The sequence below is a fragment of the Antedon mediterranea genome, chromosome 11, assembly GCF_964355755.1.
Source record: "Antedon mediterranea chromosome 11, ecAntMedi1.1, whole genome shotgun sequence".
In the NCBI taxonomy this organism is placed as follows: domain Eukaryota; kingdom Metazoa; phylum Echinodermata; class Crinoidea; order Comatulida; family Antedonidae; genus Antedon; species Antedon mediterranea.
In genome coordinates this window covers 1,549,950-1,562,256 of record NC_092680.1, presented here as the reverse complement: position 1 = coordinate 1,562,256, position 12,307 = coordinate 1,549,950, and the positions used below count along the sequence as shown (strand labels likewise).

The following is a 12,307-nucleotide window of genomic DNA, read 5'->3' as shown; positions in this document are numbered from 1 at the left end:
TGATTTGTAACTTCGACTTATACGATATAAATCACACAAAAAATGTGTGTATTCGGACCCCAAAAAGACGTCGACTTAGACGAATTTCGAAAAATTTGACTTACAAATAATAATTACACAGTAATGTATAGGAATGAATTGAGACTTTCATAAAAAATTCGACTTTTGCGATTTTTTGACTTAAGCGGAGTCGACTGTACAAACAGCAAGCAAACAAAAAAACTAACTGCTCATCTTGTTTATAGCTAGAATAATACTAGTTCCGTTTCATTAAACAATTCTTTGATCATGGCCATTAATCGCCACGTTCTTAATGTGTCAAGAATGCACATACAGTGGAATGCCTTGTTGCATTGACTTTATATCCCTAGCCTATTCTGTCTGTTATTTTGTGCAATCTCAATTCTTTTTTGTTATCTGTACAACGGTTTCTTAGATTAAGCTTCTGTTTTGCTATGGATATTATGTCATCATGGTATTCCGAAATTCAAAAAAATGAATGAATTAAAATCGGAAAGACTATTTGTATTTCCTAAATTAACTTAATCCTCTAAATATCTCTTTTCAAAATAAACGAAAAACAATTACCCGTTACGCCACAAATCATGATTGAACAGCGAACAATTTTACACGCGCTTCATATTACGTAATTCATTATTACGTCAAGAGATTGAGATTCGGCAAATTGGGATTCGACAACCTTGAATTGGCAAACTGAGCAGATACTTAATAATGGCGGTCAGTACAAAATGTGTGTTTCTTGTAGGCACACCTCTTGTATTTATTTACACGTTGATTTACTTGTTTTTACCGCATAATATGATGTATTTAATTGCAAGACTGGATAAAGGTAATAAATTCACTCAAAAATAAGTATAGTAGTGTATAATGTTATCGAAATTAATTCATTTAAACGCCATAATTGGAGCTCATAAGTACGGGGCACCGTTTGGGACATTGCTAATTGTCCCATACGCCGCCCCCGTACATAAGAACCGAAACGGAGTAGTTTAATTCTGCTGAAAAGGGATATGAGTGTAGCACGTGTAGGCAACATGATGAAAATATATTGCGAACGTTTCTCCATGGTTGGGGGTTAGCTAAGATAAACGAATTTCAGTTTTTGAAATTTCATCACATATTTGATTATAAGGAGATAGGTCGAGGGTTAGCAGATACTTGCTGACTACCAGAATTATTTTTGTGCTAGTAGGTAGTCACATCATTTTTACGTTTGTTATTCTTACCGTATACTGTATTTGATTTGACTTCAGCATGTTTTTAGACCACATTTTGAAAATGATTCGGTTGAATAATTTAATTAGTTATGCAAAAGTTTAGATGAGAAAAAATATATTGTTTAAATTATTTTTATCAAATTTGTTTTACAATTAATGTTGTAGGCCTACATTAAAGATTGGTTCTAAACCCGCAGCAAACATTGAATAAAACGATAAAAAAACTAAGATGACTTCATATTATTTAGTCACTACGAACTTGCCAATACAAATTTTTATTGGCAAGTTGAACACACTCTTCAGGTGAAATACAATCATTATGCATTATCATATATCGTAAGTATTAGTATTATTATTTTGCTAGAGTGAGGAACTTATATGTAAACAAAATCACAACGGAAATTTGCGTAAAAGACATCGAATGTTTTTTTTTAATGTTTCAGTTTCAATTGATTTACCATTTCAATTTCTGAACATAAGAGAAAAACATCATTTTTGGATGGGAACCGTAAGAGCAAAGCTCGTTTGCCGGTCACCTGTCAGTGCAGTGACATTACAGACAACATAAACACAGGACAAAGGTGAACACTATTATAAATAAAACACAAATGTTATAAATATCTTCAATCGAAATAGGTTAGTCGGCTGTAAGAGTTTCATGTATGACAGGATGCACGTAGGCCTATGTTAGATCGCAATAATTGTGATAACTGTTGTCGAACTTTGCTGCACTGGACAGAGAGCAAGAGAAAAATTTTAATTTCACTATTTCCTGGTTCGCTTGAAATACTTGTTATGATAAATTGAGCTGTCGTAATTGTAACACTGTCTATCGCACTGTGTAATAACATTTATTTAGTGTGTGTGTGTGGTTCTCACCACTTGCACGTAACCACAACGAGGAGGCGCAACGCAAGTGAGTTTATCAATCAATCGATTTCTGATTCAATCGCGTGGGGCTTATGAAATTGGTTTGTCTCTAAACAAACGCTTGACTCTTTCAACAGCGAGCACTTGCCGATATGTTCCATGCCATATTGGAAGACACCAATCAATAACCCTCTCGACATTATCGGCTCCGTTATCGTTAGAAGTGGTAGGATGAGGACGGTGAATGCACAGACGGACAACCGTTACAAGTAGGCCTACTCCGTTCTACCCAGCTGGAATACGAAATTATAACAATTTAGTTCTTTTTCCTTTATATTTATTTAAGGCAAGCCAAGATATGAGCACTCTAATTTCCATTAAATTGGATACTAAAAGGAATCTGAATCTGTTGCGTTCGCGTTAGCAGCACGCTGTAATCGGCCAACTGAACTCGGCAAATTGGAATTCGGCACACTGGAATTCTGCAAACTGAACTAAAATGGTATATTGCATTAAAGATTATGTTTTGTTTGAATACTTTGATAACATTGTATAGTTTTACATTTTGAACATAATATTGCTTTTATTATTTATATGATAAAATAACAAACTAATAAATATTGCAAAGCTAAACCCAAACCGAAGTATGGGGATACGCCCTCGTCTAGCCAGGTTTATTTTAATAGTTCTAGCACCAGTTGCGTCTCGGTCATCCCGAAAACAATAATATAATAATGATGGTAAACTAACAATTGATCTAAATCAAGAAAATATACTGTATACCGTACGTTTATGTTTATTCTTGTGTATTTCTTAATTAAATTAAATTGTATTGATTATTTTTCTTTTTAGATAATTGATTCAAAGAGTTTTTCTTTAACGTCGTTCCATTTTCTTTCTGCTTTGTTTAGATTACATAAGTATTCATTTGAAATTAAATTTTTTAGTTCTATCTTAAATAAATTCCAAGTGATAAACCGTTTGCTTGTTTTATAAATAATGCAAAATTTGTAAATACTTCACTAAATGTAAATAAAGAGATGAGTTCATTAACAAGCGTGTTCTGAGTTCCTATAACTATGTCTGACCATTCCGGGGGAAACCTGGCCGTAATGTTTCATGGAATGCATTTAACGATCAGTTTACGGAACTTCCTCAAATCTGATTGAATGCTATTACAGGTGTACAACATATGGTTTTCACTTTCTATTTCTATACAACACTTTTCGCAACAATCACTTTTATTAAGATTCCACTTCTTTCAGTTTTTTCTACAAGCTAAGATACGATGTAATAATTTAAAATTAAATTTGGCGACTTTTGGTAAATGTTTCACATTGTGAACTTTACAGTACCATGTTTTGTCCCAGTCTATTTCATTTTTACCTAACTCAACTTCCCACTTTGCTTGTATATTGGGGATTTTAGCAACCTTGCTGACAAAAAGGGTATAATGAAAAGATGCCTTGTATTTTTTTATGAAATACGGTTTCTTTGACTTGCAGGTTAATTTGATTGTTTTCTATTGAATTAAAGATGATTTCTTTCCACAAACATGGAATTGAATACAAGAGCACATTAACATAAATTCGCCTTAGATTTTTTATTTTTTGAGCTCCGATAAAATGATCACAGTTAATTACATCTTTCAGTGCAAAATATAATATAACCTCTTCTTTTAAATATTCCTCACCCTTTTTTCTAATATCATCATCCTTCACGAACACAGGCTTGACGTTTTGATTGGTTTCGTTTGTGGCCATGACAACAAGCGGTTTTGACAACAATGGTAAGCAGAGCCAATGTTAATTATAACGTTTGATCTAAAATATTATATAGATTTAAGCAGTTGGTTTTCAAATGTACTTGTACACTTAAACGCCACCAACAAACAGATACGTAATGATGGCGTCCAGTACGAAGTGTGTATGTGTGTTTCTAGTACCGCTTGTATTTATTTACACGTTGATTTACTTGTTTTTACCGCATAATATGATGTATCTAATTACAAAACTGGATACAGGTAATGACTTCACTCAAAAGTAAGTACAGTATTGTATATAATGTTATCGAAATGAAGTTATCAAAAATTTTAAAAATGTAAAATGCAGGAATGTTAGATTATGATTTACATGAAAGGGTTGGCGGGTGAGTCCTAGATTACTAAAACGGAGAGGAGACGGGTCTATTTGAGTGTTTGCAGTTCTTAGAGGGGGTGTCGAGGCGGGGAGGGGACATGACCACCACCCACACATTTTTGAGTGGGGGGGGGGGGACTTTTCAACAGAAAAATCATTAAATTGTTGAAATAGAAAGTAAGACTTCTATGACATGCATGATGTTGTATCGAATGTAATTTCAGAAAATACAGATACAAATACCTAAGGAGGATAGAATCAGGACCAGTGCCTAAAAAGTGCGTAGCTCAAAATTATTGTACTCTTCGAGGCGGAATTTGTATGTGCTCAAAAAAAACAATTAAAACGACCTATAAATAATTACTCAAGGAGCGAAGGCCCCTAGATCCCTTGGCGGCCCTCTTGGCCCCCAGCCCCTAAAGTATTTCATTTTTTATACGCTTTGCGACTACCGAAATTTATTTTTACCACTGGTAATATAGTCATACGATTCCGACTCTACCCATTGTTGTGTGGGATTTTTACGTTTATTATATTCTTACCGTATACTTTTAAATATACATTAACGGTACAGAAAAGTTGCTTTTGTTGTCATAAAATGTATGTCCATGTCTTTCAGATTGTTATCTGTATAATATGCGGCTCATAGTGTACATTATAATAATGACATTATTAACGCCATTTGTTATGATTTGTAATCACTGTTACACAACAACATTTCTATTATTAAATTATGATAATGGACAAATAATATGGAGTAATAAATAATATCATTGTTCATAGTTTAGTAAATGTAAAGATGACGGAGCCCACGGCAAGAATCGATATTCGACTAACCTTAAAAAAACACATTAACCAATCAGCTGCAAATGTAACAAGGTAGGGTCGTCTAATGATTAATAAAACTTAAAATTGCTTCTTTAGATATATTGAATAACAATGTGACTGCATTCAGACAGACCAACTTACCACATTTTCTGGCACTAAGTTGCTCCTTGTTCTTGTCTCACTCTTTCTTTATTTTCTTAAACAGAAATCGTTTAAAGAGTTTCTCACCATATAGATTACTCCGTGTCTATCCTAACGAGCTGATACAAAATCAAACATATACCCAAACAGCTCAGGCCAATGGGGAACCGTGGATAAAACCCGCGGACACGTGCGCTGTCCTCGGAAACTCCGGAATCCTACACGGGAGTAATTGCGGCTTGGAAATTGATGCGCACGATCACGTGTTTCGTTCAAATATGGCGCCACTCTGGAAGGTTTCGAGAAAGATGTTGGAAGAAAAACGACCTTAATAACAATAAACAGTGACGCGGGAAGAATTTACGGCAGGTGCTCACAAAATAAAAATGATAGTTGTTACCGAACGACGTCTCGTTATCTGAACAATTTAAATAATTCTACTATTATATGGGTGACAAAAGCAAGCGGTAGATATCCTAAGATGGGTACTGTCAATGCTCTGCAGAAGTTTAAGCCCAACATTGTGTTAGCTCGACCAAGTAGCTTACTAAGCAGAGCGGTTAAAAGGTAATTTCAATTAAAATAGACTATAATATTTAAAGAAGAAAAAAGAACGGGTTTTTTTTTCACAAACTATTTTTAAATTAAAATGTATAACTAAACATATATCTAACATATGATAATTTTATTAATGCTGATCTTGGGTGAATAAAGAATTTCGTAGCCTACCTATTTTCTTCATGTAACCGACTCTTTGTACGGTAGCTTTTTGCCTCAGATACAATTTCAAAATCATGAGCAACGAAATGAATAGCCAATTGAACCTAGCCTATTTTTTCGTTAATACCAGGGGAAATGTGAGCAGTTAACACGTTTTGTTTTCAGTTGTTCTTCGTTTGTTTTTTTAGGAGATGGAACATTACATCATCACCGTCATCTGGCCTTTACTTGTTTTCTCTTGCTGGGAATATGTGTAGCAAGGTGTCACTGTATGGATTTTACCCTTTCAATCAAACAGCCATCGGGAAACCCGTCAAGTACCATTATTACGGAAGCGCATCTTTTCAAAACGGTCACCGCATGCCAGCGGAATTTACGGTTTTAAAACAGCTAAATGCGTCTGGTATTATTAGATTGGTTACGTCGCCTTGCGCGTCATCCTAACTTTCTGACATGTGACATGTTCATTTAGGCTTGGTTCTTTTAACTATGACGCAACGCAAGGATGATTTAATCGCACATTTGATATGACGTAAATTTGAAATTTAATTCCATAAATATGGAACGTTTAACGTTAATTTAACAGGGAATAGCATTGAACTCAAAAGAGATTCAATATTGTTTAAATGTTCTTTGCCTTGTGAATAAACACTAGTAAGTTAAGTCTAGTCTACGTTAGCAAACTGAATTTATGTTTGCATGCAATCTGTAAGTTGACTATTTTTTTTTCTTTTCTGCAGTGTTTCAATGGTCTCGAGTTTGCAAATAGAACGAAGGGAAGTTTGTATAATATTTAAACGAGAACATTTTTAACCTTAATAAGATTATAAAAGAGATACAGGTAAACCGTGTTAACAAATTTATGCAAATATGTAGGTAGACCTATGCGTCAGAAACGTATATATTCAACATTTTTTTTAAATAAATCTAATTATCTTGATGAAAATACAATTATTTATTTATTTATTTATTTATACTAGTAGTATCTTGCAGGACTGACTGGGGTGAACGTACCTTCTAGCAATACAAGGAAAAAAGGTCCATGGTAGAGTGTTGCGAATCATCGAGGCATGCAATTCATGAAATTCATGACAGCAAAAATCTTTCCTTGCCTTTTTTATTTGTTTTATCTTTTTTGAGAATAATAATATTGATAGCGATTAGTGTAAACATGGATATATAAATTAGAATTTATAATTTATATAATAATAATTTATAGGTCCATGGTGTAAATAGTGATTATGTATTCAACATGGCAGTTGATAATGCATTTGACGGTAGTAATCGCTATGTATATTTATTTTTCATTTTACCTCCGCCTACTGTAAAATTCTCCTACAAAAGATTTCATCGGAAAAAAAAAATAAATTTGTATGTCTTAATGCTGTTAGGCTATTTAACTACAACCATGTGTATGCGAACTTGGTGTAATGGTTATGTAACTAGCCTTTCAACAAACAATAGTTTAATTTGAATAACAATAGAACAGCAACGCCAACAATAAACGGTTTTTTAAAACTGCTCGTATCAAAAAACCTGTACATTATTAAAATTAAATTATGTTTTGAAATTACAAATCACAATTTATAACTCTTGCCTCTTGTAGAAAAATGAAGTTTTTTGGAAAAGTGGTTCTCAAGAAAATGCAATTTTAGTTTTAATGGAAGCCTAATTTATATAGACATTCATCCAGGTAGTAGTAAGTTTAAAAAGATATCACGTAAACAAATAAATATAAAAAAATAAAATAAATATCATGGAAATATTTTTAAAAGGGCTTTTTAAAATCGCAGTTTCTGATCAGGATGTCAAAATAAAAGAAAAAAAATATTCATTATTTTCATTCAAAAAAACAAATATCCGTAGAGGTTCGAACCCACCCAATCTAGAGCAGAAAGCACTCAAACGTGACCATTACCCGTTACGCCGCAACGTACATGACTGAACAGCTGATAATAGTCTATTTATACGTGTATTACGCAATTCATCATTTACCTTGATTTACCTTGACCTTTAGACTATAAACCTGTTAAGGTTTGTGAGTCCCTCTTTGAACATCTTGGTTATTATGGCTCAAACTTTAGGTTGTGGGTTTTCCAGTGTGTTTCAATTTAAAATTATTTATAGAGGATGCATTTACTATATGATATGGCAAACTATTCCAATCATTTACTGCAGATATTGAAAAGAATTTCTGTCTGTGTTTCGATTTACTATGAACTTTTTTAATTTTACGTCATAAGTATCATATTAACCTTTCTAAAACCAAAATGACCAGTTGGCTCAGTCGCCTGAGCGTCGTGTTCACAACACGTATGTCGTGGGTTCGATTCCCACGCTGGCCGGTGGAATAGAGTTAATGCTATGCGAGCACCTGTGTTTGGGGTTCACAGATCATGAGGCGACAACATCAATGCATCTGGTGATGTGCTGGAAACGACCCCAAAAGGCTGTGCAGGGCCTTAGTGCTGAGGCAGGGACAGCACATTTAACATCTTTTTTTTTTATTACATTTTTTTTCCAACCTGTATTCGATCTCGTAAATTTTATGTTTGGCGCCCTCGATTTTAAGAACACCGCGTAGTGATGTGGTGGGAACGACCCCAAGGCTGTGGCAGGGCCTTAGTGCACATTTTTGTAATGCTTGCGCAACATGTTTTTCGTAAATTTTATGTTTAGCGCCCTCAATTTTCAAAACACCTGCGTTTTGTCGGAAGATGGTAAAGCAATTAAATGTAAAGATATAGCGCCACCAACATTAAAGAAATGTTACGTCATAAGACAGTAGTTTTTTAATTACACCACCTGCCAATCTTTTGAGCGAAATATGGCGAGGAGGTGCGACAAAACGGTATGTCAACCTGTTAAAAAGCATCTCAATCTGGACTAACTAACGCTTATATTTTGTCTGTTCCATGTAGCTGTATTTACGTGATGTATGTTTTTGTCTAACACGATGTTTTGTTGAAAAATTTCGGTGAAACCGTGTTCGCATTATGGCTCTTTTAAGTGTTCGTGGTAAGTGCATACTAATATTATGTGTGGCAGCTAGGCAGCATCCCTTCATCATATTGACAGATGAAAGATGTGATGCGGCGGTCGCCCATTCATATTCTGTTGTGGCTGCTAATTATCATTGTACTATCATGTGTATCCGTGTAATATCTATATCGTAATATATATTAGCCTAACAATATGTTTTTAAGCCTACTACCATCTGTCGTACGTAGTGTTTATTATAATTGGCGCACCTCTAACATTAATATTGCTGTGTCTGCTAAATATCTATTGTTATTATTGTAAATAAATAAAACATAATTTCACAATATGTCTTGGTTTTGCTAAAATTATGGAATCAATATTATTAGTAATGTTTTTATCATAGTTTTACTACAAGTATTTACTATTATAGTAATATTTATAAATTATTAAGAGTCAAGATTCAATATAAGTATTTTATTCATGTTTTTATTGAATGTTCACCTAATAAATAATAATTTTTATTTATCATTTTTATTGGAGGTCAAAGGTAATTATTTGATAATCCAATATATTATTGGTATAGGTAGTACAATACAACTTGAAAATCATAAAGATTCATAAAAATATTACTATCTTTTTTGGATACAAGGAAATGCCCATACATTTTTAATAATATTTATTATTAAAGCCACATTCCCGAGGTTTTTTGGATCTAGTTTAAGGTCACAAACTGCATTTTATGTAAATTTAAATACTATATTTGGTTATTGCAATAATTTGTTTGTCTTTAAACATTAAAAATATGAAATATAAGTCGATTTTAATTATCTTAGCGGCCCGCGTGTGGATTTATATCAAAAAATTGGAAGAACCGTAACTGGGTTGTCGAAAATTTTTTATTAACGGATTCTGCCAGAAAACTAGACAACGCCACACTTACAGCTAGCATATGATCGTTGTTGTGAAAAAAAGTCTTTGCACGCTGCGCAGAACAATACTTGAAAACCTACTAGGTGAAATTCAAGTCTACTTTTTTTAGACTAAGTCTGACATTTATTCTAGCATGATGAAAACTCATGGTATCTTTACTAGGTCACCTGTTACGCGCATGACCCTTTAACATAGAGGACCTGTTTACGCGCATGACCCTTTAACATAGAGGACCTGTTTATGCGCATGACCCTTTAACATAGAGGACCATACCGGCATGATTATGATTATATTATAGGAACTCGTTGACCTGTGAGAAAAGTAAAATTTGTAGTTGTTTATTTTGTAAATGATGGATACTATTCTTCATATTTGTTGAGAGATTGTAAGCCTTATAGAAAGGTTAATGTTAAATACAGTCCAATTGATTGGATCGTTACAGATCTTTGTAAAACAAACACAGAACATGTTTGTCAATTGTGGGGGAGTAGATAACGATGCGACTGATAATATTTGAATAGGATGGCTTCTTTATTGGTACTATATTGGTTAAAAATTAAAATAATCTGATAGTCGTGAAACGGTTTAACTGTACGCCATCGCAAATATTTAAATACAATGCAGGTACCATTTTATTTTTTTATTTAACAGTATCGTCATTTCCTCGGAGTGATTACAATACCAGTGATGATACCGAATCTGACCATATCTTTTTTAAAACTTCATATTGTAGTTGTATAGGTTTTTTCCCCATTGTTTCTTTAATAGAATTTATGTCTTCAACTAAGCTTGAAAGATACTATAGTGTATATGACAGGTGCTTTATTAAACTCTTTATTGCCATAAAAATCTAATATTGTTTGTCACAGTGTGTTGATCAAGGAACTTTCTTTTCATTCATTACCAAAAGTCGCTAACAACTGCCTCCTGACAATTAATGTTGATAGTCATTAAACTTTTTTTATTGTCATTAAAAACTAATATCGCTCAGTACAAGGTTCTTTTTTTATAGCATCTCATCAACTCTCAAACAAAATGCACTACAACTTGTTCTCAACAACTCTTTCTACTGTTAGCAATGTTATATTAGTCTTCTATAAAGCTCTACCAACACTATCAAACTTTATGTGACAAAATAATGTGATGTCCCCATATATGGATGATGTCATATCACTACCATATTTAAGCATATCACTACCATATTTGGGCACTCTTTTTTTCAAACTATTTTTACCATTCTACATTAAAATCCTTAATTAAGTGACATCATCATAGTTAAAAAACACTCAAAGGATACCATCATAATAAATTGATAGATTTTGAATGTGTAAAAAAAAGTTATGAAAGTTTAATGACCGAAACACAATGAAATTGAAATTGGAGAAGATAATTTGACCTTGAAAGGAAAAAGAAATAAACACAGATGTTTGCTGAAACAACAGTCACCATCAATGAAAATTATGATCACCATTAATTAATAACTACAAAACAGTATACTGATACGATTCAAACATACTGATACTACTAGTTACAGAACACTCATTTGCAGGGCCACCCCAATTTCCCTGCACAGATTGTAATATTTATATTAATAATTATAGTTAAAGCATCTTTGCCTCATCTGGTTTTAATCTCTCGCTACGGCCTTGATTAGAACCAACCCACAGTGTCCAGAGAGGTTGCGATAGTGGTCTTCAAAATGAAGTATACTTTTTCTAGAATTTTTTCTCTTTTTATCCATCTTCCATTTTTTAATGATTCTATTAATATTTTATATGTTTTTATTTAATTGTTGTTATATTTTATCATAAAGACATTCACTAATTTCTCTATGGTTTTATCAAGGGAACTTGATGATCAGTTCCTTCTCTGGGACTAGATAGGCCACCCTCATAAAATATGGAAATAAATAATATATATTTTTGTTAAAGTATTGGTTTTATGTATTTTGGCTTTTCTGATAATAATTGAATGCGCCCCAGGCCCATAATACTGCAAACTCCCCAGAAGTAAGAATTTGATGTCTACAGGATACACTACCTTCTAATGTATTCCATTCCACCTAGTTTTCCTTAGATATTCCAGGTAATATAATGAATTGAACTTCAATCATAGTTTATTACAGTCCAAGGTCATTGCACTAAACACTTAAAAACAGAATTTAGATGAGACTAATTTCAATATTTGAATATTAACATGCTGTTAATGCCATGCCTTCAAGAAAACATTTGGTATCTGTGTGTACTGTAGTTAATGGCAGACTGTACTGTATTATTATTATTACTCCAGTTTATACAGAAAACGAAAAGTGATGTGCCCATATATGGAAATGATGATGTCATCAATACCATATTTGGGAATATCACTACCATATTTGGGCACATCACACACATCAACTAGTTTGATGGTGTAGACAGAGCTAAGTGTTACAAAACTGCCTTGTTTGTGTAATATCATTAC

General features: G+C 33.2%; 1 protein-coding gene and 1 pseudogene across 8 annotated transcripts in view; both read left to right on the top strand.

The window, feature by feature from the left end:
- Positions 1-3,977: 3,977 nt before the first annotated feature.
- LOC140062931 (alpha-2,8-sialyltransferase 8B-like) lies at positions 3,978-6,801 on the top strand (annotated as a pseudogene).
- A 1,961-nt stretch (positions 6,802-8,762) lies between these two features.
- LOC140062288 (protein unc-13 homolog B-like) overlaps positions 8,763-12,307 on the top strand; it is a 130,015-nt gene continuing 126,470 nt past the window's right edge. For all 8 annotated transcript variants that reach the window (XM_072108438.1, XM_072108436.1, XM_072108435.1 and 5 more), the window contains exon 1: positions 8,763-8,953. In XM_072108438.1, the coding sequence (XP_071964539.1) occupies positions 8,932-8,953 (22 nt within the window). In that variant the 5' untranslated portion in view covers positions 8,763-8,931. The remainder of the gene's footprint in view (positions 8,954-12,307) is intronic.